This window comes from Zophobas morio, unplaced genomic scaffold, assembly GCF_036711695.1.
Source record: "Zophobas morio isolate AGI-343-1 ecotype UQ-CSIRO unplaced genomic scaffold, CSIRO_AGI_Zmor_V1 ptg000005l, whole genome shotgun sequence".
Classification (NCBI taxonomy): domain Eukaryota; kingdom Metazoa; phylum Arthropoda; class Insecta; order Coleoptera; family Tenebrionidae; genus Zophobas; species Zophobas morio.
The window spans coordinates 8,582,319-8,606,470 of record NW_026972110.1 but is presented as its reverse complement, the minus strand read 5'-3'; the positions used below and the strand labels follow the sequence as shown (position 1 = coordinate 8,606,470).

Here is a 24,152-nt window from a genome sequence, read left to right as displayed (position 1 = left end):
AAAGGCCAATTAAAGCCAATTCTAAATTAATATTATTTTGACTGTACTGTATTAGTATTATGTCCGTCACAAATCCATAAAGTATACATATACCATATGTATATTTTATGTGTGAAAGAAATTTTAAAATCCACCAAAAACTGGAAATTTGGCCTTAAACTGAGACCATCATCAAAATGGAATCCTATGCTTTTGGTTGGAAAAGTGCCCTCAAACCAAAATACAAAATATGAAGCTCAAATTGTTTATTCCTCCATTATGAAGAAAGAGAAACTGTTGAAATAACCTATAAGGAACTTTCCCAGCTTCAAAAACCCTCCCCAGCTTACAAAAATGCCACGAAATGTTACAAATAGATGCAAACATTAAAATATCACAAATTTAAAAAACACACAGAAAAAAAGAGAAATTTGAATTAAAGTAACAGGATGCAAATACTAAAGTCACTACAATAGTGTGGTGGCAAGTTTAAGTTATGGAAGTTAATAAATCAGCAAATGTGCTACAAATTGTAATGAGATTGGAATTTAAGTTCCTGGTTGTGTGTATTATAAATACGAAATATTGGTCTAAAGATTTTAGACAGTACTTCCCTCGCTGTTTTTTTTTTTCGCATTAGATTTCAAAGCTCTTTACAACCTTAAAACATCTGCAAGATATCAAAACATTCGGTTCTGTAATTCCTGAGTAAACCAATAAATTAAATTTACGCATTCATTATTTTTTTGAGTCACCCGGTATATGCAATTTCAAAAAATATGAATGGAATGATAAATTACAAGTACAGGCTCATCATATTTTGTACATTTTAGATAGGATTTATTCGGCAAACTTTTGAGCTGACGTCATCAGTTTTTTGGAGAAGATAACCAAATATATTTTGACTAAAAATTTATTATGCTCTTTACAACCTTAAAACATCTGCAAGATATCAAAACATTCGGTTCTGTAGTTCCTGATTAAATCAATAAAATACATTTTTATTATTATTATTATTATTATTATTACAATATAAATACAGATTGAGACTGTTGCAGTCTATAGATCTGTAGAGTTAACAAATATAAATGGTCTTGTTTACAAAAATTGAAATTAAATTCTATTATACAAAATTAAAATAATAAAAGAAAAAAAAAATAAAAGAAAAAAAAAAGTTGATTGTGTTAGTTATTTGCCACGTTGAGATCGTCATATGCATTTTTAAAGCTGTTTGTAGTTCGCGCTTCTACAATTTCCTGGGGGAGGTTGTTCCAAGTATCAAATATTCTATTTGGGAGAAAATTCTGGCGGATGGAAGTTTTGAATTTTTCTTTTTTGAGCTTCAGGGGGTGGCCTCGAAGACGTGCATCGTCATTAATTGTAAACAATGTTTGGAGATCAACTGGGAAGTGACCATGAAGAATTCTAAAAGTAATTATCATATCGCCTCTTTTTTTTGCTTTGTTCAAATGTGGGTAGGTTCCATAGCCTAAGTCTCTCTTCGTATGAGGGTCTATTCGTTCCAAAGGACAACCTGGTGGCTCAACGTTGCGTAAGTTCGAGTCGGTTCTTATCGCTCACACGACTGCAGTACCATACTGGACCTCCAAACTCCAACACGGGTCTTACGTAGGTGGTATAAAGTTTCTTCGCAGATCTCGAAGAAATGTGTTGGAATGTCTTGCCGAGTAGATATAACATCTTGTTGGCTTTGTGACATATTTTGTTGATGTGCGATGACCACGATAAATCGCTGGTTACTGTGATTCCAAGATCGACTTGTTCTGCCACAACTTTTATGGTGGTGTCATTTATTTGGTAGTTGACACAGGGGTTGTTTTTGCCAAGACGAAGTATGGCGCATTTGTCTTGGTTTAACGGCAGCAGCTAAGCATCGGACCAGTGTTTGATAGTGGTAAGATCTGACTGTAATTGACCAGGGTCTTTGAGTGGATTGGAATAAAGCTTAATGTCGTCAGCAAACATGGCTATGTTGGAATGGATTAACTTGGGAATGTCCGATGTAAAAACTAAGAAGAGGAAAGGACCCAGAATTGAGCCTTGGGGGACTCCACTTTGGACAGGCCTTATTTGAGAGAAATCTGATCCCACTCTTACTTTAAATGTACGGTTGGAAAGGAATGGCCGAATCCAATTTAAAAGTTTACCTCTTATCCCTGCAGATTGAAGTTTGAATTTACGCATTCATTAATTTTTTTGGATCACCCTTAGATCATATAATAAATAGATACCAATACTCAAACTGAAAACTGTGACTAGACATGAAGCTATCTGTTGTCGTTTTCTACGTCAAGAGGAGTAGTATAATCCTATCCTTGTGTGATCACCACATCTTCATCTTTGTTATATGCATTTCATCTGTATATGTCTATTTCACTTCCATCCTTGTACCGGACCAGCGCAACAAATCGCTTTTGACAGATGTTTCGTCTACTCTATTTCGAGTAGTTGTTGTACAAAAAACAATTTTAGAATTTAGAACAAAGATCCTATTTTAAGTGATGTAATCATAAAGGATCACAATTGCTGCCCAATAATTTAGTATTCCTTTCATTATCTACTGTGAATTATTTATAAAATCAAGCTGTCAACATCTTTCGCACGAAGTTAGTTCAGACATACTTCCTAAAATTTAGGCGCGCAAAATTCAAATAGTGATCAGGCAAGGATAGCTTCATTGTAATCCCTCCATGCACGAGAGAGATGTGTGACAGGAGGATGTCGTCACAAGCTCTGCTAGGGAAAGAACACAGCATGGTGGTATCTATTTATTATATGATCTAAGGGGTCACCCTGTATATGCAAATCCAAAAAATATGAATGGAATGATAAATCACAAGAAGAGACATTTTAAATAGGATTTATTCAGCAAAATTTTGTGGCGACGTCATAAATTTTTTAGGGGGGATGAGTAAATACATTGTGATCATAAACTTACCTTGCTTATGATAACTTTAAAACATCTTCAAGATTTCAAAGCATTCGGTTTTGTAGTTCCTGAGTAAATCAATAAAATAAATTTACGCATTCATTATTTTTTCTGAGCCACCCTGTATATGCAAATCCAAAAAATATGAATGGAATGATAAATCAAATCACAAGTACAGACTCATTGAATTTTGTACAGTTTAGGTAGGATTTATTCGGCAAACTTTCGAGCTGACGTCATCAAGTTTTTGGTGGGGATAAGCAAATATATTTTGACTAAACATTTATTATGCTCTTTATAACCTTAGAACATCTGCAACATTTCAAAACATTCGGTTTAGCAGATTCAAAATTAAATCGCAAAATGTTGTTTTATAATTTTGATTTGTTTTCCAAAAATCTGGACGTTCCGGGTAAAAACTCAATTCGGAGTCGTAAACTACATGTGTAGGACTATGTTATTTTGTACAATTTAAAACCCATTTACTATGTACAATTTTGAAGTGACGTCATCGCATTAGTGGTGGGGATGATTAGACAAATTTTGGTTAGCGATTTACCATCTACATGATATTCCTAATATAAGTACAAAATTTTACAACAATCGGTCCAGTACTTTCGGAGATTATCTGTCTAATAAAAATCCGGGACGGCAGACAGACGGACAGACGGACAGACGGACAGACAGACGGAAATGGGAGACCTATTTCATCGTTTTCTGGGGGCCATGAAAGATCGAGAAAACGTAAAAGTAGAGAGTGGACCGACGGACTCGATTACAATACTTCCTTTGCTTACGCTCGGGAAGTAAAAATGAAGCAAACAACATTAAAAATATGCCTCTAGCCAGAATTTCAAATAAAAAAGAATTGACGTGGTGTTTAATACATATATATTATTATTGATTAATTCAACTTAATGATTAAATAAAACATATGTGTTCACACGACTGAAAGTAAACCCCACATTACATAAAACGAAGCACATATGAAAATTCTTTCATTGTTTCATGGAGGGTTTATACATTACATAAAAATATACTTAACAGTTTGACTGCCATATAAAATTTTCAAAAATTACTTCTGGTGCGAAGTTGAAAATAATATGTGTTTTTACGCTCAAAATAATATTTTTTTGCTACTTTTTACAATAAGCAAAATTTTTGCAAAATTCATGTAGCCGTCGTACACGCCTTCTCGAGCGGGGGCGGCATTTTTATTCCGCTATTGTCAAAGCGGTCGTACTAGCGGTCGTTATAACTTGCATAAACATGTCCAGATTTTGCACGTTTGTGCAGGAAACAAAGAAGTGATGTTCATTTAAGAAATTGCGGGCAGAACTTACGAAGAATCAAGTAAAAAAAGTTGTGACATATTGTGGACATTGCGAGGGTGAACCTCATATGTGTTTGAATTGTTTTAACACTGCCCCTAAACAATGAAATTATATTTTATTTTATTTTATAAGAAATGTTTTTTCGTTTAAAATTGTATACCCAATTATAAATTGTACTTTAATTTACATTAAAATTTTGTAAAATTTTATTTGAGGCTTTGTTTAACGAAATATTAAATAAATATTTAAAAATTGGGGATCGTCTGCAAGGCCCGTGTGCCTCAGCGGTGAGCGGTCGAATGATGTATTAAAAGCAGTCGTAGCTACGACCGCTGGCATATTAGAAACGTGTATGCATTGGGAAAAATTGGCGGTCGTATACGACCGCTGGGCAGAGTTGGAAAAATTATCAGCGGTCGTATAAGACCGACATGGCAGTCAACCTGTTAAACAATACTAACATTATATTTCTTAAACAATAATAGTCTACATTTTTCCTTGTTCCACATTGATATTTGCTTTTATTATTATAGTTTTGGAAAAATCATTGTACCCTATAAAATTGTATTGACAATAACGAGACGGACAGTAGTACAATGGTAAGAAACATTTATGTGTGCATCCGAATTTGTCGGAGAACATTAAAAAATACAGAGCAAAAAAATAAAGCAAAAGAAATCAAAGTACATATAGGAACATGGAATATTAGGAGTATAACAGGCAAGGAAATGGAACTAACATCAGAATTTAAAAAATCTAACTTGAAGTTACTGGCACTAACTGAAATAAAGAAAAAAGGAACAGGAGAAATGATTGTGGAAGATTGCACAATAATGTATAGCGGTGTAGAATCATCAATATGGGCACAAGCAGGAGTGGGATGTATTGTCAAAAACGATTTTATGAGCAGAATAAAAAGGTGGGAAGGAGTTAATGAACGAATTATGGTCGTTGAAGTAAGATTTGATGAGGACGAGTTTTGGACAGTTATAATAGTATACGGACCCAATGAAAATGACAATAAAAATAGTAAAGACAAATTTTGGGATGAACTACAGGAAGTGTATGAGAAAAGTAGCAGTCCCATCTTGATAGTTGTTGATCTGAATGGTAGAGTGGGCAATGAAGCAAGAAATAGCAATGGGGTAATAGGAAGTTTTGGAGAGACAATTAAAAATAAAAATGGCGAACTATTAATTGACTTCTGTAACTCAAACGGACTAATAATTTTGAATACATGGTTTCAACACAAAGAAATACACAAATTCACCCGTGTTGCGCCAGCACGAAATGAAAAGTCAATCATTGACTATATCATAACAGAAAAAAATCTGAGAAACAAAATACACGATGTTAAAGTCGGTAGACTTCCGGAATTGGGCAGTGACCACTTCCTAGTTGTGGCAAAAATAAATCTAAAAGAAGCGAACATTTCCAAAGACACAATGAAAGCAACAAGTAAAGAGAAGAGAACTGTAAGGACACATAAGTTAGCCAATGAAGAAATAAGAAGCAATTTCACAAAACTTACAGAAGAGAAATTTAAAAGAATGGGGGTGCAGCAGCAAACACTCGAACAAAGGTGGAAGTTCTTTAAAGATACAATCTATGATGCAGCTAGAAAAGTTTGTGGATTTACTAGAACAGGAGGATCTAAGAAAAGAACTAGCTGGTGGAGTGAAGAAACAAAACTCGTTATTAAAGAGAAGAAAAAATTATGGAAAGCTTATCTAGCAAATAGTACAAGACAATCATATGAAATGTATAAAGAGGGCAGAATAAAGATATAGTGAAGAAAGCAAAAGTAAAGGAATGGGAACAATTTGGCGAAAAAATGGAAGAAAACAGCAAGCAAAATCAAAAATTGTTCTACGGCGTTCTGAAGAGAATGAGAGGAAAATCAGGAGGTTCCCTAGGACAGATAATGAACAAAAACGGGGAGTTGCTTACGGAACCTGCTGATATTGCTGATAGATGGGGAGAATACTTCTCAGAACTTTTAGAAGCATATGAATCAGAAGAAACACCAAATGATCATCGAAGCAACTACACAACAATCAGAGACGAAGACATTTCGATACAAGAAGTAACTGCAGCCATTAGAAAATTGAAAAACGGGAAAGCAGCAGGCATTGATGACATTAAAGCGGAATGGCTGAAGTATATGGGACTATCAGCGATCAAATACTTTTGTAATATAATGAATGAGGCTTGGAAACAAAAACGAATACCTGAAGACTGGTCAACTGCAGTGATCACCCCTATATTTAAGAAAGGAGACAGAAAGAGGTGTTCGAACTATAGGGGAATTTCGATACTAAGCGTACCAGGGAAAGTATATGAGATTTTACTAGAAAAGAAACTAAGAGACTCGATAGAAAATAGTCTGCACGATGCGCAGAGTGGATTCCGACCCGGACCATATCTTCACCATTATAAAAGGCCTTCGATAAAGTCCCTAGGAAATGTATTTGGGAAGCATTAAGAATATCTGAAATCGAACCCGGACTAATTGAAGCAATTAAATCCACTTACAAATCAAGCTGGAACATAGTGAGAACACTTAATTGTGAATCCCGAAGATTTGGAACAACCCAGGGAGTGAGACAAGGGGGGGTGCTGAGTCCACTATTGTTCTTGATATTCATGAATGGCATCATAAATAAATGTAGTGCACAATCCTAAAGAACAGAAGCTGGTTACCATCGATTAAGAAGCATTAAAGTGAGTGAATGTATATTTGCAGATGACATTGCACTAATAGCGAGCTCCGAGCAAGCACTTCAAACCAATCTAAACATTTGGGCCAGAGAACTATCGGTTAACGGAATGACAATCAATCTTGACAAAACAAAAGCCCTAGTCATATCCAATTCTCCTAAAGAAATTAACTTACTTCTGAATGGAAATAAAGTGGAGCAAGTAAAAGAATATGAGTATTTAGGAGTCAAGATAGATGAAGAAGGAAAACTACAAAAAGAACTAGACAGTAGAATTGAGAAAACAACAAAACTATACCATTCCTTGAAAAAAGGTTTTATTAACAAGAAAGAAGTCAGTAAGAAGACAAAAATAACTATTTACAAGACGGTATACCTCCCTACACTCCTGTACGGATGTGAGACATGGACCCCTACTGAAAGACAAAGACATAAAATACAGACAGTTGAGATGAAGTATCTACGCAGAGTACAAGGAGTAACAATAATGGACAAAATCAAGAATGAGACAATTAGGAATAATCTCAATGTAGAGAGCGCCAACAGTGTAATTGAAAGATCACAACTAAGATGGTTTGGACACTTAAACAGGATGAACCAAGATAGACAAGTCAAGAAAATTTGGGAAGCTAGAGAATACGGTAAAGTAAGAAAAGGAAGGCCACGTAAACGTTGGAATGACGTGATTTCTGAAGCACTACAACGAACAGGAATTACCTGGCCTGAAGCGAAACAAACGGCATTCAATAGAAAACAGTGGAGAGAACTCATCAGGAAGTAATGGACATCTATCCCTCAACACCTAACGGTAGAAGAGGAACCGGTTATATATATATATATATATATATATATATATATACAGGCTTAGTCACGAGAGAATTACTTCTGAAAATTATTTTTACGCAACTCAAAATACGAATGCCATGTACCATTTGATACTAACTGAATTTAAAATGAAATGCTTAATCCATGATTGCTTTGAGTTTGGCAATCTCATTTTGACAATTGTGGAAAAGGAGGTTACGCGAGTGTCCATGGTGGTACCGCAGCCAGTCGGAAATCTCCTCCGGCGCCGCTAATAAATTTGTCAGTGTGCCTCTTGATCTTTTGCAGCCGATTAATCACGAGAAAATTATTTCTAAAAATTCCTTTTACGGCATTTTATTCAAAGGTTACAATACAAACTCAAACAAGTAAGTAAATAATTTAACTACTAATCTGTTGAAAATGTTGGGCATTTTGGGGGGATGCTACGGCTTTTTTGTAAATGGATGGCCGAAGAAGTCCAGAGGTTGCAGATTTGCACTTCGAAGAGGGTCTAGGTGACGCAGAGATGGCAAATTAACACATGCACATTAGCAGCGAACAACATTAGTAGAGCACTTACGGCTTCAGTATAGCCCAGATTGATCTGACTGTATGTCGTCGATCCAATGGGGCTCTAGAGGCGAGTCAACGATGAAAAAAATGTTAAAAATTAATTAACGTCAAAGTGACACTGCCAAAGTCAAAGCAATCATGGATTAGGCATTTCATTTTAAATTCAGATAATATCAAGTAGTAGAGGGTATTAGTATTTTGGGTTGCGTAAAAATAATTTTCAGAAGTAATTCTCTCGTGACTAACCCTGTATATAGTTTGGGACGATCAGAGCTAAAGAGGGGGTAGTGTTACGAAGTAAATCCATACGTCACCCCGGTATAGGACGTCTATGAGTTTTCTCGAGGGCTTTCTAGTATATCCGGAGGTGATGGGTAACACATCATGGGTGACGACGGCCGGGCAGCATTCGCCGAAGAAAAGCCTGGAAACCGAAGTCGCGATGGGTACTCCAGAAAAACCTCAATCGCGGAATATCTAGAAAGGAAGTCTGGGTTTAAACAGAGGGGAACGATTCATTCAGTCAACAAATCAAGTCTAGTCAATGTTGAGAGAATTTGTGTCTAGTCAAATCCATTCCAGTCGGAATTATTCTGTACAATCATAATCTTCGTATAGTTAATCGTGTAGATGAGTATTACTGAGAATTAAATTGTTGAGTTTTACCCACGCCGATTTTTTAATGACTGATCAAGGTAACAGTAATATCAAATGAAGTGCGTAACATATATTTAAAATTTATTTAATAAGTATTAAATTTTAAATTCAGGTGGCCTATACTTTTTAATTATTCTGTATCTAATTATTAATTTTTCATTGTATCAGTGTCTACACAAAAAAAACAAAGATATCCTGCAGCTCAAAATATAGAAAAAGAAAAGTGGCAAAAAATGAGCAGAAGATATAACTAGTAGAAGTAATCGATGATTCAACTTCACTAGAACCAAAGGTTTTCAGTGACATGAATTTGTGGTACCATCTACCAAACAGAGTAATACGAACAACAAGAGAAATAGCCAAAAAATCATAATGCGTGGATAGGTACCATAACCCTTTGGCCATAGTAAATATTTCAAGATAACGATTCAAATTGCAAGGAAAAATATTGTTGTATAGAAATAATTTGTGGTCAAAGCCATAGAGCTTTATTCATTCCATGTCCAAACCACAATTTAAATTTGGTTGTTAGTCACGTTTCTAAACCCTCCAAGCAAAAAGAAGATTTTTTTTGTTTGTTCAACAATTGTAGGTACATATTTCCTTCTTTCACGTATCGTTAAAAAGCCGTGAAATCTCTATTTCAGTAAAGTGATAGTAGCGTTGCGTCGACAGGCCAAGGTGCTAAATGAAAACCACCGTATTACGACACTTGGGAAAAAGTTAGTAACACTCTTACTCAAAATGAAAATGCTAACTTGCACCAATAGCTGTAACAAAAAAAAACTGGTTTAAAGTTATGTATTTGCACAGAACTGCGTTTGCCCCTGAAGTATAATAGCATTATCAGCTTTATAGAAAAATGATAGAAGTAACATTTAATTTTGCGAATTTTATTTTTATGATGGCCCCCATAAGTTAAAATGAAGATATGTGTGTAGCGTTAAAGTAAAGGTAAAGAAGCATGTTATGCGGATGTTTCAAGTGGTTTTTTCTTTAAAAGGCAATGCTGACGAATTGCGCTTATAATCACTGACGAGTTTCCGCTAAGTGACGCAATTCCCACACCCCGACGAGAAGTCTGCATCAGATGACGCTACCCTACCCAGTGAATTACGCGGAGGGCCGCAATTCCCCAGACACGGACCTTCGCAAGAGGGATATCCGATGTTTGGCCTATACTTATCTGAATTAATAAATATTTCTTGTGAAAACCCTACAGTACAAAAAATAATGCATTTATGAATTAATTTATTTTGCTGATTAATTCAAAAATGGTTTATTTCGCTTTCCTAAAATTATGGAAACAGCCAAAACAGCACGGTTGTTATTACTATTATTAGTAACACATTGCCTCTATCCAAATTTCGTTGCAGATAGTTCAATTTAGTCGATCATATTTAAAAACAATCACACTGTATTTCGGTATAAAAATTATTTCTGCATTGTAATTGAATAAGATATTTAAGAAACACACTAATTCAATATTATTGAAAAAACTGAAAAGACACTTGTGAAACTACACAAATTTATGCAAAAGTTAAAAATTTATACTAAAAATAAAACTAAACGTTCTTGACATTATTTATTTTTATGGCAATTTAAAAAAAAAATTAAAAAGTAAAAACTGTCTATGTACAATTTTAACTGTTCTACATCAATTTTGCCATCCATTTTCCATTTTCCGCCCTATCTATTCTTGTTACAATAACTATTTCTGATTTCCTTTGTTTGAAAGCCTGAGCAGGAACTTGGTCTGTGAGTATGTTAGAACTAGAGTTTTTTCTTTTTCTCAGGAAAAAATAGAAAGTACCAACTACTGCCATAACTAAATTTAACAAAGAAAACACTGTGGATGTTACAGGAAATCCAAAGTTTTGAAGAACAGCGCCTCCGATTACGGGTCCTAGCACTTCACCCAACGAGTATACACATGACCAAAGTCCAGCAATCACGCTGTGAGTTCCCAGATTATCTTCAAAACCTTCTTCACTAAAACATTAAAAGAGAGTAAAGTATTTAGACAAATAACATTAGTTATACAGAGCACTGTCTAAAATTGCTTGATAAGTTGGCATTAGAGCCATAGCTACTGACACCCCTAGTAATGAGAGCGCAACAATGTTTAACCATATTGAACTACAATGCACTAATATAAAAAAAGAATTTAAATTAGTACATATTTACTCTTCTAAAAACGACAACACTGGAGACGGTCCTAGCAGTAATAGCGTAACGGAGCTAAAGAAAAGGCCTGACGTCATGAGACACCAGTAATTGTTCATCCTGTCAGTTAACCATCCCCATGCGGGACTAAAAATTCCGTACATCGCTGACAATAACAAGAAAATGAGACCAATATTTCCTGGGCTTAATTTAAACTAAAACAAAACTTTGAATCAGACACAACCAAAAAGAATAGAGTGCTACCTTTCTAAGATGAGGTTCCAAAGTAGGATCCAGGAAGCTCCACGTCATAGCGATCACGACTATAATGCAGCAGGTAACTACCAAAGATGGTATTTTCATAAGTTTTGTAAATGATCCAGTTTTCGTTTCTAAGGCACATCCTGAAAGCCAATTGCCACTATATTAGCTGTAAAAACGATAATACGGAAGGCAAACATAGTTACAGGCAATTATTTTAAACACGTATCTCCCAGTTAATTTAACTTAATTTAAGTAATTTGACGGTACTACCACGTCAAAGAAAACCATAATCTAACCTTGAAATAATTAAGGAAGAGTACTTTTGTTAATAGAACATTAATTTAATTTACCGGCGAACATTTTAGTTAAGACAGTACTAACGGATAATGTCTTTATTTAATTAGTCATTTAGGGACGTTTTCAACATTAAACAATTCAAGTATGTAAATAACTTACAAATACGATACTCACTTTCCGACGAAGGCAGCAAATATACATTAAGTGGTGCTATCAATATTATAACTAATCCTATCACATAGAATGGTAAACCAAAGCCCCCGATCTTCCTAGAGAAAAATAATAAGTAAAAACCGTTAATGTTCATTACTGAATAACTCACCGCAAAAAGTAGACCACCTAGGGCAGGGCCCACACTCATACCTAATCCGACAAAAGTTTCTAGAAGACCCTAAAACACCAGCATTATTTATTTACTACTAAACTTTGTCCTAAAATTTACCCTCACGGCTCCCGCATGATCGGGAAAAATATTTACAATTATTACGTAACTAGCTGTTGAGTAAGCACTAGATCCTAATGCTCCCAAGCCCCGTATGATAAAAGAAAAAGTTGTAAATAAAAAGTAATCTTCTATGAGATGTAACGTACTAAAACAAAATATTTAAACTTAAGATTAATTCGATATCGACGTACCCAAAAACTAAACTACATAGTCCTGATATTAATACTCCTCCGGTAAAAAGGCATTTTAGCCCTATTTTGGGCAACTGAAAAAACAGCTGTTAGTAAAGTATTTGTTACAAAAAAAAGACTTACAGTTTTCCCAAATACTGGTGATGATAAAAATACTACAAGTGCATAGAAACCAAAAACGAATCCTGCTAAGGACTCCGACATACCTTTGGTTGCAGCTTCTTGGGGGTAAAATGGAGCCATTATTGACATTGAGCAAAAGCTCATGAAGTCAACGATTGCTAACATTACTAAAGCTATTTTCTGCTTACATGTGAATTTTTTGTGTTTCCTGTTAAAAAATAATTTTCTAATTTAGATACGTTTTCCTCTTATTTACGCAACATATTGCATTATTCAATGTCACTTCATTGTTGAACAATCTTTAAAGTGCCTCCTGATTTAGTTTTGCCACTTAGGCAATTAGATCACAATGTGGAGTTAAACAGTAATAACCGGTTTAGTATATATCAATTATTATAAGTTTTTAGGTTTTAAAAATAAGTTGTCAGTCAAAATCAAAAAGATAAACTAAAAATCTATCTAGTCAACCTAGTTTGTGCATATCTTGTTACAATATATTTGATATCAAAATCGCTTAAAAAATTAAAGTAAAATATAAAGCTGTAGACATCATAAAAAAATTGCATCTAAATTATTAATCACATATTTAGTTGGCAAAGAAGTCTATTTTTTCTAAAAAAAACAATTTTCTAAATTTCTTGGATTTGACAGACATAAACATATAATATTCAGAATTTACTAAAGTATCACTTATCATCAATTATAATTTAATGCAACAAAACAAAAATTAAAAAAGTAGGTTAATAAATGTTTTAAAACGTGAATTAAATTTTGTGTTTAGCTGACATCAAATTTAAGTAGTTTTATCCATATCTTCTTATTCATTTATTTAATGTTTAGACAAAACTTACTTTCGTTTGTTATTTTTGTCCTGATTTTCTTCGGTGTGATCACTCTTATTGTCAATTGTTTCTGAAATTGTTGTTATCGGAATACTTCTTGTTTTATTCATTTTGATTGTACCCATTAGCTGTTCTATATACTTTTATCGAAATCAGTTCTTGTCACTATTGACTTTAAATATTGTTCTTCACTCACGCAAGATCCGACTCTCACAACCGTCTTTACATTTACTGTCATTTTAAACACACACTTTCTTGCCTAAATTCAGGAAATAATAAAATTTGACTTATATAAGGACACGGAGAGACCTCCGCGGTGGATCACTCCTTGTCCACTACTGACAGAATTGTCTGCTTTACATTCATATTTATCATTCAAGACATGCTATTTGTTTTTAATAAATGTTTGTCGCGATAGGTTTTTCACACTATTTCTCTTTTTCTCTGTGAGTATAAACAAGATATAAATAACAATTAACGGATTGTAACGGTTACAGAAACATTTCAAGATCTGGTATGAGAAGTGTTAGATAATTCCTCCAATGAATTCGTCCTTACAAAACTGCAAGGATATGTCTTGCAAATATGAGGAAATTGTAAACAAACGGGTATAAACAAGTGCTATTTTTTAAATTCTTCCGAAATAGAGAGTCAAGCGGAAGAAATTGAGCAATAATAATAATACCCAACACAACAGCGTTAAGGACGATGAACGAAACACTAATGCGAGTTTTAATTATTGTTTATCGTTAAATAATACTTCATACGTCTACTTCACTTTATCAAAAATTGTGTGCTTTTACACATAAGACAACCACAGTATATACGTATTTGCAGATATCTCAAAAGATAATAATCTATATATCGCATACTTTTGCAATAATTAAGCAAGAAAATAACGAGTTAAACAGGAATATTACTTTACAGTTTTTAAATATTGAAATAAATTTAAATTATATTGAAGTTTCTCCTTCCATGATCTTATATATTTTTTATCATTAACGCACACACACATTTATATCCCATTCTTAATAAAGGTGATTCCCCCCATTTTCAAACTAATAATTCATGAATAAATGTTTCCATTCTTGTTTGTTTAATTTCTGGTTCCCTGTACCGTTGATGCAAAAATAATGCAAAATAATAACTGATGATTATAAATAAACTATAAAACAAATTAGTACAACTGTTTATTAAATTTTGCCACCATCTAAGTTAAAAAAGTTAATAATAATAATAATTATTTCCCATATTCTCATTTACATACCGACAAGTACAAAACGATAACATTTTAAAAATTAAAAACCCAAGTAGGACACATGAAAAATTATTGACAATTGCCCCAAAAGCCACAAAAACTAATATTAAAATACTCCAAAAACTGCAAGAATAACCACTACCGGAGTTAAATAAGTAGTTATATTTATTATATAAAAGTACAGACCATTAAAAATTGGACACTTTAAAGAGTCAGTAAAATTTCTCTATAAAATTGCATTACTTTTAGACACTCCAAAACACACTCAAAAATTGGACAACCTCATTTAAGAAAAAAAAAGAAATCAACATTTGCAAGTAATAAATGGACAACAAAAACAACGTTCGGAAACGTGTTGCTTCTGCGAATACGAGCCGAGCCGATAGGCGAGTTTCTTCCGCTCGACACTCTATTTCGGGTGAATTTAAAAGACCAACTTGTTTACAATTTCCTCATATTTGCAAGGCATCCTTGCAGTTTTGTAAGGACAAGTTCATTGGTATAATTAACTAACACTTCTCATACCCGAGTTTGAACTGTTTTGAATTATCGTTACGATGCATTAATCATTGTGAGAGTAGTCTGAAAATAAGGATGATTTCAGTTTTCATGAGTTTGAAACATCTTTCTGAACAACAGGAGAACTATGAACCGGTGAAACAAATTTCCAGTATACATAAGAAAAAACCAAAAATAGTTATTTATTGAGTTTGAAACACCTTCAGGCCAAATACCAAAAGTATTTAGAGAAATATTTTCGCCTGACGAAACCCTAATAAAAGATTATTGTATGAATAAATGTGCAATAAGTCAAAAAATATGTCACAGGTATGACTTAAGAGTTTATATTTGAGGAAACCATATGTTATATTTAAGAGCGATGAAACGTATTTGCATCAATTAAGTGATACAAATTCTACAACAGTATAGAATAATAGAAGATAAGTGACAGACAAATTTAAATACACACTTATTGGGTACATGATAAAAATGACAACAACTTACCAAAGGCACACACAAAATCTATTAAAAACTAACAAAAAACTTAAAATCTTGTGTCAAAATTCGAAAGACCATAGACCATCAAAAAATTGAGCACAAGAAATGGATAAAAGTTCTTAAAAAAACCTTCTTATTAAAATACCGCAAATCTTAAACACCCCAAAGTAAATCCTTATCTACTTTTGGACCGAGGCAACGAACCACGGGAAAAAAATATCTACTAAAAATCATCAAACTTAACTTCAAAATTTGATGAAATTTTCCCATTTTTAATACGCTAAAATTAAAGTATCTGCATTATGTATACCAAAAGTTGGATACATGTGATTTTTTATGAAAATCATCATTGGAAAACCAAAAAAAAATTCTCGTATTTAGAAGAAAAGAAAAATAACAGAAAATGAAAATGAAATTTTTTGCAATACTAGTCAAAAAATAACTAAATTAAAGGTTCATGATCTTTTTTTAACTAATCTAGTTGTTACTGAACCGCAAGCATCTTGGGTATTTTCTTCAATAAATACTTATTTCATTTTTTTTTATGACGGCATGAACTTTCAGGAGGGCATAAACAAATAAATTTTATTAAATATTCAGAAAAATTATGTAAGTCAGTTCAAAGATAATCGAAAGTAGAAAATTGCCATCAAAGCAAGGTCCTTTTCAATTAATGGATTATATTCTTTTTAATACATTTTTATTGTCATTTTAAATAACATCATCAACTGGATGTAAGTACATAGAAAAATTAATTTTGTATAACGTTACCATTACTAAGTCTAACATACGTCATATTAACCTAAGTAAGTATATGGAGAACAAAATAATAATGAAATAGTGAAGGATTAAAGTTATAAGTTTCGTTCAGCAGCATAAATTATAATTATTTTAAACTATTCAGAGTATTCTGTTGTCGAGGCGCAACATACTTATTATTATTTTTTTTTTAATGGAACTCCTATATATATTTTTATTTCCAGTGTGACGTCAGATTATTCAAATTTTCTAGACTTCTAACAAATCTTAAAACAGAGTTAAAAACAAGAACGCAAATTTTATGAAATAATACTTCATCAAGTCTTATCTATATGAAATTTAAAATGTAATGTGAAGTTATAACTGTGGAAAATTAGATCACGTAATATACTTTGTATTAAGAGTGGTGATGACAAAGGGTCTAGATGCTGTGAAAAACGTATTTTAAAAGAAGAAACTTCAATTACTAAGCTTGTTGGACAATATCTGATCAACCTCGTAGGTATTTGTTTGTACATATTTCACAGGGTTAATAATTCTTTGAAATATCCTAGTGAGTAAAACAAGTAAATGTATGTTAATATTTTCATTGAAAAATTACATAATCCTTAATCAACACAAACAAATTATATTCTTCGTAAAACACCAAAGGTATAACCATATTTTTGATACGGTATTGAAGTTATTTTTATAATTCTAAAATTTAAAAAAACAACTGACAACAGGTTTATATTCATTATGGTAATGAAAAGTTATTGAAAAATAATCACGTGAGTACAAAAATTAACTACACGATTAGGTATAACTCTTTAAAACAGGTTGAATATTACATTTTTCACAGGTGGTTTACCAGGGAGTTTTAAATAAACAAATATCTTAATGGCTATTTCAGAAAGTATATATTCTTTCTGATTACACTACTCAGCTTTTTTTATATAAAAATGAAAAGTAATCGCTCGATATACGTAATCTGGTTAACCCGCACGATAAAATACTTACTTAAATATTAAATCTAAAAGTCTGTGTTTTTAAAATTTAAAGGAAATATGAGTAATAGATATCCTTCAACACAGTACCAACAATCACAGTACGATAACAGTTGATTGATTAGAAAAATTTAAGCAATAATTCTTTAATTAAATTAATCCATTCACGCAATCTTAATACCTGTCTTCGCAGAATGAAACAATGCGTACTAGATTTTTTCTAGTAAACGGATTATTTTTATGCAAGTAAAAAATAGCAACCACAATACAAACCAGTGATTTATTCATAATCACAATTAGATTATAAACCGCATTTTTAATTTAAATTGTTAATGCGAATTTTATAACAAACAACGTAAATTTCATTGTAATTCATATAACGAGAATATTGAAATTAAAATAATGCTAAAAGATAATTGTTCAACGACACGATTCGAATAATAGATGAACATTCATTAAAACAGCTACGCGTTAAACTGTTATAGCCGTATCAATCACTACTGTAAATGTATGTTTTCTAGTCTATTAAAAAATAACTGCGTATATGTTTAAAAATTTTCGTTTTGTTTTTAAGGATTTTGTCCTGTTTTTTTAAAGGCGAAAAGAAAAGTTAAAAGTAATATTTTTAAGTTTTTTACTACATGGTAAGGACCCTTCACCACACAACACATTTTTAATGACTTTATACTGTTTTCACAGGTACCTTTTTTGAAAAGTTAAAGTTTTAAGGAATTTGCCCTGTTTTTCCAAGTCACCCTTTTTAAAAAAGTCAAAATTTTAAGGAATCTACCCTGTTTTTATCAAACGTGCATACGATTTCATCCAAAATATATAATTCACTCTTTAAAAACACTTAATATTCGCTTTCGGCTCATGAGACTCTCGAAAAACACTTAAAATTCGCCTTTTTGCTTTGCATTTTTGTAGGGCCACTTCAGCACAAAAATGAATACGGTTTCTTCCAAACAAATTCTCACTTTAAAGATTTTGCCCTGTTTTTAAGGTGGGTCACTTCAGCACACATGAATAGGATTTCGCACAAGAAAATTCACCTTTGAAAAACTTTTTTTTTTAATTTGCCTTCAGCTCATGAGGTTGTGCTGAATTTAAAGGTTTTACCCTGTTTTAGCAACAATAAAGGATTAGCATATAAAACTAAGTATAGGTACCAAAAAATCAAAAATAGATGAAAAAAATTAAATTTATTTCAAATAACTCGAAAATTTGGTGTGTATAAATTACTGATTACTTTAAATTTTTATCTAATCCAAACGGTATTGCATCAAAGTTTTCTGGAATAACTCTCTTGTCATAAACAAAACTAAATTCTTTTGTTTCTTTTTTATTTAAAAGTTGTTAAATTTTAGTATCTCTGGTAATTTGATGATATTGTGTACTGATTTGACTTGTTTGTTTTCTAAAATATTATTTATACTATCGGAATTAATTGTGTTTTTGCAATTGACATGTTACCAAAACAAATTAGAAAAGATGAATCAGGTACAATTAATTTTCAACCATCTAATTTTTATGGCTCACACTGGGTATCTTACATAAACAAAAAACAAACTATATTTAAGAAATATTTTATATTTTGACAGTTTTGAAAGATTCCTATTTTGGAGGCAAAAAAAACACACTTCCAGTCTTCAACGTTCTCATATGACTATTTTCGGGAATTGCCTGTGGCGCTGTGTAATATTTGTGTTTTGTTTTGTAGAAAGGCAAGAAAGAAATCTTGGTACGTGTGAAAATAGTAAAAAAATAATAGTATTTTATTTTAGATAAGATGGATTTAAAGATATTGATTGACCAGTTCCGTCAGTTTCAACTTGAAAGACGCTCTAGATTTAAAGCTGAGAAGACTACATTTGAAAGTGTTCATGTCCAACTGGGGGAGCAAAATCAGTTTTTTTTAGCTAGTGTGGTCGTCCACCAAGGAATAGATATTGCTATTCTCCCCATCGATCCAAATTATATACGAGGATGTAGAAACCTACAAGGGAACAAGGGTCGTAGGGATTCCTCAATAATTAATTTAAAGAAAGGCACTTAGAAACTTCTTGAACTATAGCTGAAAAATATCCATCTACCCAAATACAATTTAAAACTTTTTTTGTAGTAATCCAGAAGAGAATCCTGGACAATTTAACCAAGAACAGCAACAAGTCCAGGAAGAAAATAGCCACTGTGGAAGAGACTCTGCATCATCAAATACAAATGAAAACGTATAAGCACCTACAATAAACAAAATATAAATATAATATACGAGTAGGTATATAATACAATTTTGTTTGTTTTTTTTTTTTCATTTTGGTTTCCTTTGTTTTTACGAAAGGTCGGAGAAGCTTCAATGGGTTTTATTTCACAATACTTTGATGATAGTAAATGGTGGTTGAAAGAGTTGATTATTAAATTTTGTAATCCAAGGTTTCAATTAAAGTTAACTTAAATAAAAGAAACAATAATAATGGTGGTAAATACATACATCTTCTCTGATATCGGACGATAGCTTATTCGAGAACGCTCTGTGAATTTTATAGTCAACATTAGAATCGGATCGTTTGTAAGCGCGACACAAGGCTCGTTTCCTATTAATAGAAAACGATATTTGATAGACAACTTGCCAGTGAACCAAAGCTTTTTGTGCGACTGTTTCACAATAACGAACTTAATGTGACACCCTATTACATTTTGAAGAATATTTTTGAAGACGTTCCAATTATCGACAACCGATGGATCTGTGAGTATAATGATGTCCAATCTGTCTCCAAGTTGTCGTTTATTGCCTCATAAGCTATAAATGTCCTTATAGCTAAGATAGTCCTCTTCCACGGTAACTGACAGATTTGCAGGTCAACAGTCAGAATCAGATGGTCAGAGTTACCTATTGGCGAGAGATATTCAAGATTTGTAAGAGAATAATCATCGGAACAGATAATTAAATCGAGAGTAGATGGATTTTGGTTAACTCTGTAGCTTGTAGGCTATGTTACCAGCTGGTTTAGGTGACTGTCAAAAGGTCAACAAGAAATTGCGAAGAGGGTTTATAACAGCGGCTGGGGTCAATGGGCCAAGGTATATCCAGCATGTTGAAGTTACCAAACACAAGCACCTTGTCGTGGGAGTCCATCAAATTAGAGATTAGTTCTGTTAGTACTTTATTGTTCTGAATGGGGGAGGACGAGGGTCTGTAGACACATCCCAGAAGAAAAGTGGTAGTTTTGGCAGATAATTCTCTCAATACCAGGAGTCACAGTGGCAATGCTATTAACGCGAAATGTGGAAAACAATTGATCAGCTATATGTATGTATACACCACCTCCCCTACTCGCAATTATATCTTTGTGATAAAGTGTGTAACCAGTCAAAGAGACCATTCCGTTCGATATTAGAGAAGTCAGCCAGGTTTCGGTTAGTAAGATTATCCAAGATCTAGAGCACCATACACATGGATGGCTTTCTTTATTCTCCTTTGTGTTTTCTTACATTTATGTTTAATACTTTTGTGATCAAGTACTTTATATACCTCACATAATTGACTAACAACCCCCTCAGCGTCCTTCGTATATTTATCTATTAAATCTAAGATGTCCTTTTCCCCGCTATCTGGCCCCATAAAATCGACCATTTGATCGAATCCTAGGGAAAACACGTAACGATTCCCAATAATTAGTCTCTTTGTAGGCAATAACAAGTCTGACATCGTCAAGCTTTCTGTGAAGTCACTAGTTGTAGGCTTTTTAGTCTGTCCGTCACCACTGGCGCTGGCTTTAGAAAGAGCAGTATGGTCAAATTCCGGCGCTAGCTTTAGAGAGAGCAGGATAGTCAAACTCAGAAAATTCTTCTTCATCTGCATTAAGAACAGTGTTATTTGGACAGTCATTTGCGTAATGCCAAGTCACCTTACGCTTAAAACAAATATCATCGAATCTGAGGAAAATTCGGTAATTAGTGTTATCATATATTAGTACAAGCGAGGAGGGTGAATTCTACCACATCATTAGGTTGGACGTCCATATACCTCCGAAAGCTCAACACGTGGGCGAACCGTAGTGAAACCGCAAGCTTTAATTTGATTTTCGAAAACATCATGAAGAATTGACGGGCAAACGTTAGCAAGAATAATGTGCCGTGTTAGGTTAATTAGAGTCGTCGTACAGTAACCACTTTATCTTGTACACGCAGTACTGAGTGTACACCTCATTCAACCAGATATATACAGATACGGTTTTTTGAGAGTCTCGACGCAAACAGAACATTTTTAGGTGAGACAATTTTACCAACAGCCGCTACAAATCAATGAATGTCAGGTCATCGGTAGCGTTACAAACTACCACTTGCTCTTTAGTGGGAAAGACTGGCGAATCACCAGCCAGCTTGTATAGGAACGCGGTATAGACAATATAAGCTAAAGTTGAGGCAAAAACGGAAAATATAGAATAAATTCATGAAGCCAAGTCACAGATTAAACTAAAATTGTGAATAATTATTATCTAACAGGGGACAAGTTCCTTTACAAATTAGGTGGACCAATATCCGTCAGTTATTATCAATATAGAGCGTATCATACAATTCAGAAATGGGAAGATCTCACCAAGCATGTAAAGAAAATACGGAGCAGCAAGAACACCGTCTACACTCACCCGATTCACTACTCGCTCTCCATTTTTTATTTTAATCTGCGACTAAAAGTACTCAATCGGATTGAAATCCTAAATAACATATATGTATCTGTGCACAATGGATGATCTTTTGTTTTTAACGCAATATTTTATCCGAATGTTTGTAAAGCTTATTATTTCTTTGCACCTTTGGTCGAGGATGGTCAGAAATTGGGAACAACCTTTAAATGGACTCGGAATTAAGGAGTGCTGACAAGTTGTGTACTAATAAGATAAGTTACTGAATAAAGAATGTCCACTCTATCCCACAAAGATAAATTCAAAATTTATTTAAAGTGATAGGTCTGTCATTTGGAGATGAGTATTTTTTTGTAGAAATAATAGTAATAATTTATGTCGACCTGTCCTAATTGTAATGAAAAATTTTGTAACTACCTAATACCTTACAGCCTAACCCTGACAGAACTACGGGAATTTAGTAAATAACATGAACATCATTATCCACATATGTATATTTGTCCAAAAGGTATGAGGTTATATGACCATCATAAAAGTAGTTGACCGCAAATAAATACCCCCTTTGTGGCCGGCTTTCAAAGCAAGTGGTTATTTCGGAACCCTCAGCGGCTGGAGGTAGTAAAGAAATAGTGGAGTGGTTGATTTTCATATTTAGTGAAAGCCGCCCCTGAACGAAACCACAACTGGCGGTCGAGCTGCAGTGGACACGTTATTTACGACCCTAAAACCTTTTCTATTGTAAACAACGTAACTTCCATACAATAGGGTGATTTTATGATGGCCATATAACCTTATAGCTCTTGGTCTTGCTCTTAATGTAATACTAAAGTAACCTCATTTGACATACATCTGTTAAAACTTTTATTACTTAAGCGGCTTAAGCCAAACCACCCTTATAAGTCAAACTGGCTATTGTATTACTTAATACAGTTCACAGCTACATTATATAGACAGTTATAATCTTGCGGTTCGGGTCCACAAGGCTTACAATAGCCAGTTTGACTTATAAGGGTGCTTTACTGCTTTGGCTTCAAATGATTATAGTCATTGACCGAGAAAATATGACTAGTACGTTTCGGAATATCAGATTAATACATCAAATGTTCAAAAAGGTCTTCATCAACTTCTAAACGTGACTGCAGCAAACTGATAACCTTTTAACACGAGACAGCTCATTTTAAAATAAGTATATTCTTTTTTAAATGGATTTATTATATCTGTGTTTGTAAAACGTACAAAATCGATTCTACTTATCCGAAATAGGTCACAAGAAGAAATCAAGAGGTTTAACCCCTGCGACTTTGCCAGGTTTTGACTATTTCAATCTGTTATCCTGAATCATAAAGATTTAAGTAGATACCTACATAGTTTGTTTTCACTAGGTAACTTCATTTTGTCACGGTATTTAAAAAATTCGTCTAAGCTCATTTAAACAGTTTCCCTCGCCCTTGAAGTACGTTCCAACAAATTCAGCTTCTTCGAAAAATTATAAAATTGGATTTTGCGAAATTTTATTTATTTTATGATAACCCCTATCCCTATATGTTAAAAAATATATAGATAATAATTGTAATTGCCAGATTTAATGCGAAGCACATTAATTTTAAATACAACATATATTTTTCAAATAAATAAGAAAATTACCTCCTTTTTCTCCTTTGTCCAAAATAGCAATCAGTTATTCTGTCGAAAAAACTCATATCCTGACCAAACTAGAACATTATTTTCACGTATAAATATACAAAAATATGCAGCAACTAATAATGTTGTCCTAATAATCACCAGTATAAAACTAAAACCATTAATTTGGATCTTCTATAAAAATTTATTGTTTCTGAAATCAATCAATTTTGAGATACAGAATATCTAAATTAACTGCCTTACTTTTATGATAGTGATGTAATACATCATTCATTATTTCTAAAATCTGATACTGTTTTACAACAATAATAAAACGAAAAAAAAAACATTAAAAAACAATATCTGTTACATCCTTATCGGTTTAAAGTTGATGTATGTGCAAGTGCGCAAATTTTTAAGATTTACAGCCAGTAAAGATTTAATTTGATTGATGTGATGGTCATATTTCTAACTTTTAAAATTTGCAAAACAAGGAAGAATTTCTTTTCTACATAAATACAATCCTATATCGTCCGGTG

The 24,152-nt window shown here is 33.1% G+C and overlaps 2 protein-coding genes across 3 annotated transcripts; one reads left to right on the top strand and one right to left on the bottom strand.

Moving 5' to 3' along the window:
• Positions 1-4,991: 4,991 nt before the first annotated feature.
• On the top strand, positions 4,992-6,053 carry LOC135145381 (craniofacial development protein 2-like). Its single transcript, XM_064077489.1, has one exon. It carries the CDS (start codon positions 4,992-4,994, stop codon positions 6,051-6,053), a length of 1,062 nt encoding a protein of 353 aa, XP_063933559.1.
• Positions 6,054-10,598: 4,545 nt separating this feature from the next.
• On the bottom strand, positions 10,599-23,742 carry LOC135146532 (MFS-type transporter SLC18B1-like). Of its 2 annotated transcripts, none has more exons than XM_064078670.1 (10): positions 23,638-23,742; positions 12,507-12,714; positions 12,384-12,457; positions 12,190-12,337; positions 12,070-12,138; positions 11,922-12,012; positions 11,451-11,590; positions 11,208-11,401; positions 11,064-11,159; positions 10,599-11,012 (listed from the first exon to the last, which is right to left on the bottom strand). In XM_064078670.1, the coding sequence occupies exons 1-10, from the start codon at positions 23,691-23,693 to the stop codon at positions 10,673-10,675; spliced, it is 1,416 nt and encodes a 471-aa protein (XP_063934740.1). In that variant the 5' UTR covers positions 23,694-23,742; the 3' UTR covers positions 10,599-10,672. The 2 variants fall into 2 exon arrangements, with proteins under 2 accessions (XP_063934740.1, XP_063934733.1); XM_064078663.1 differs by lacking the exon at positions 23,638-23,742 and adding an exon at positions 13,358-13,700.
• Positions 23,743-24,152: the final 410 nt, after the last annotated feature.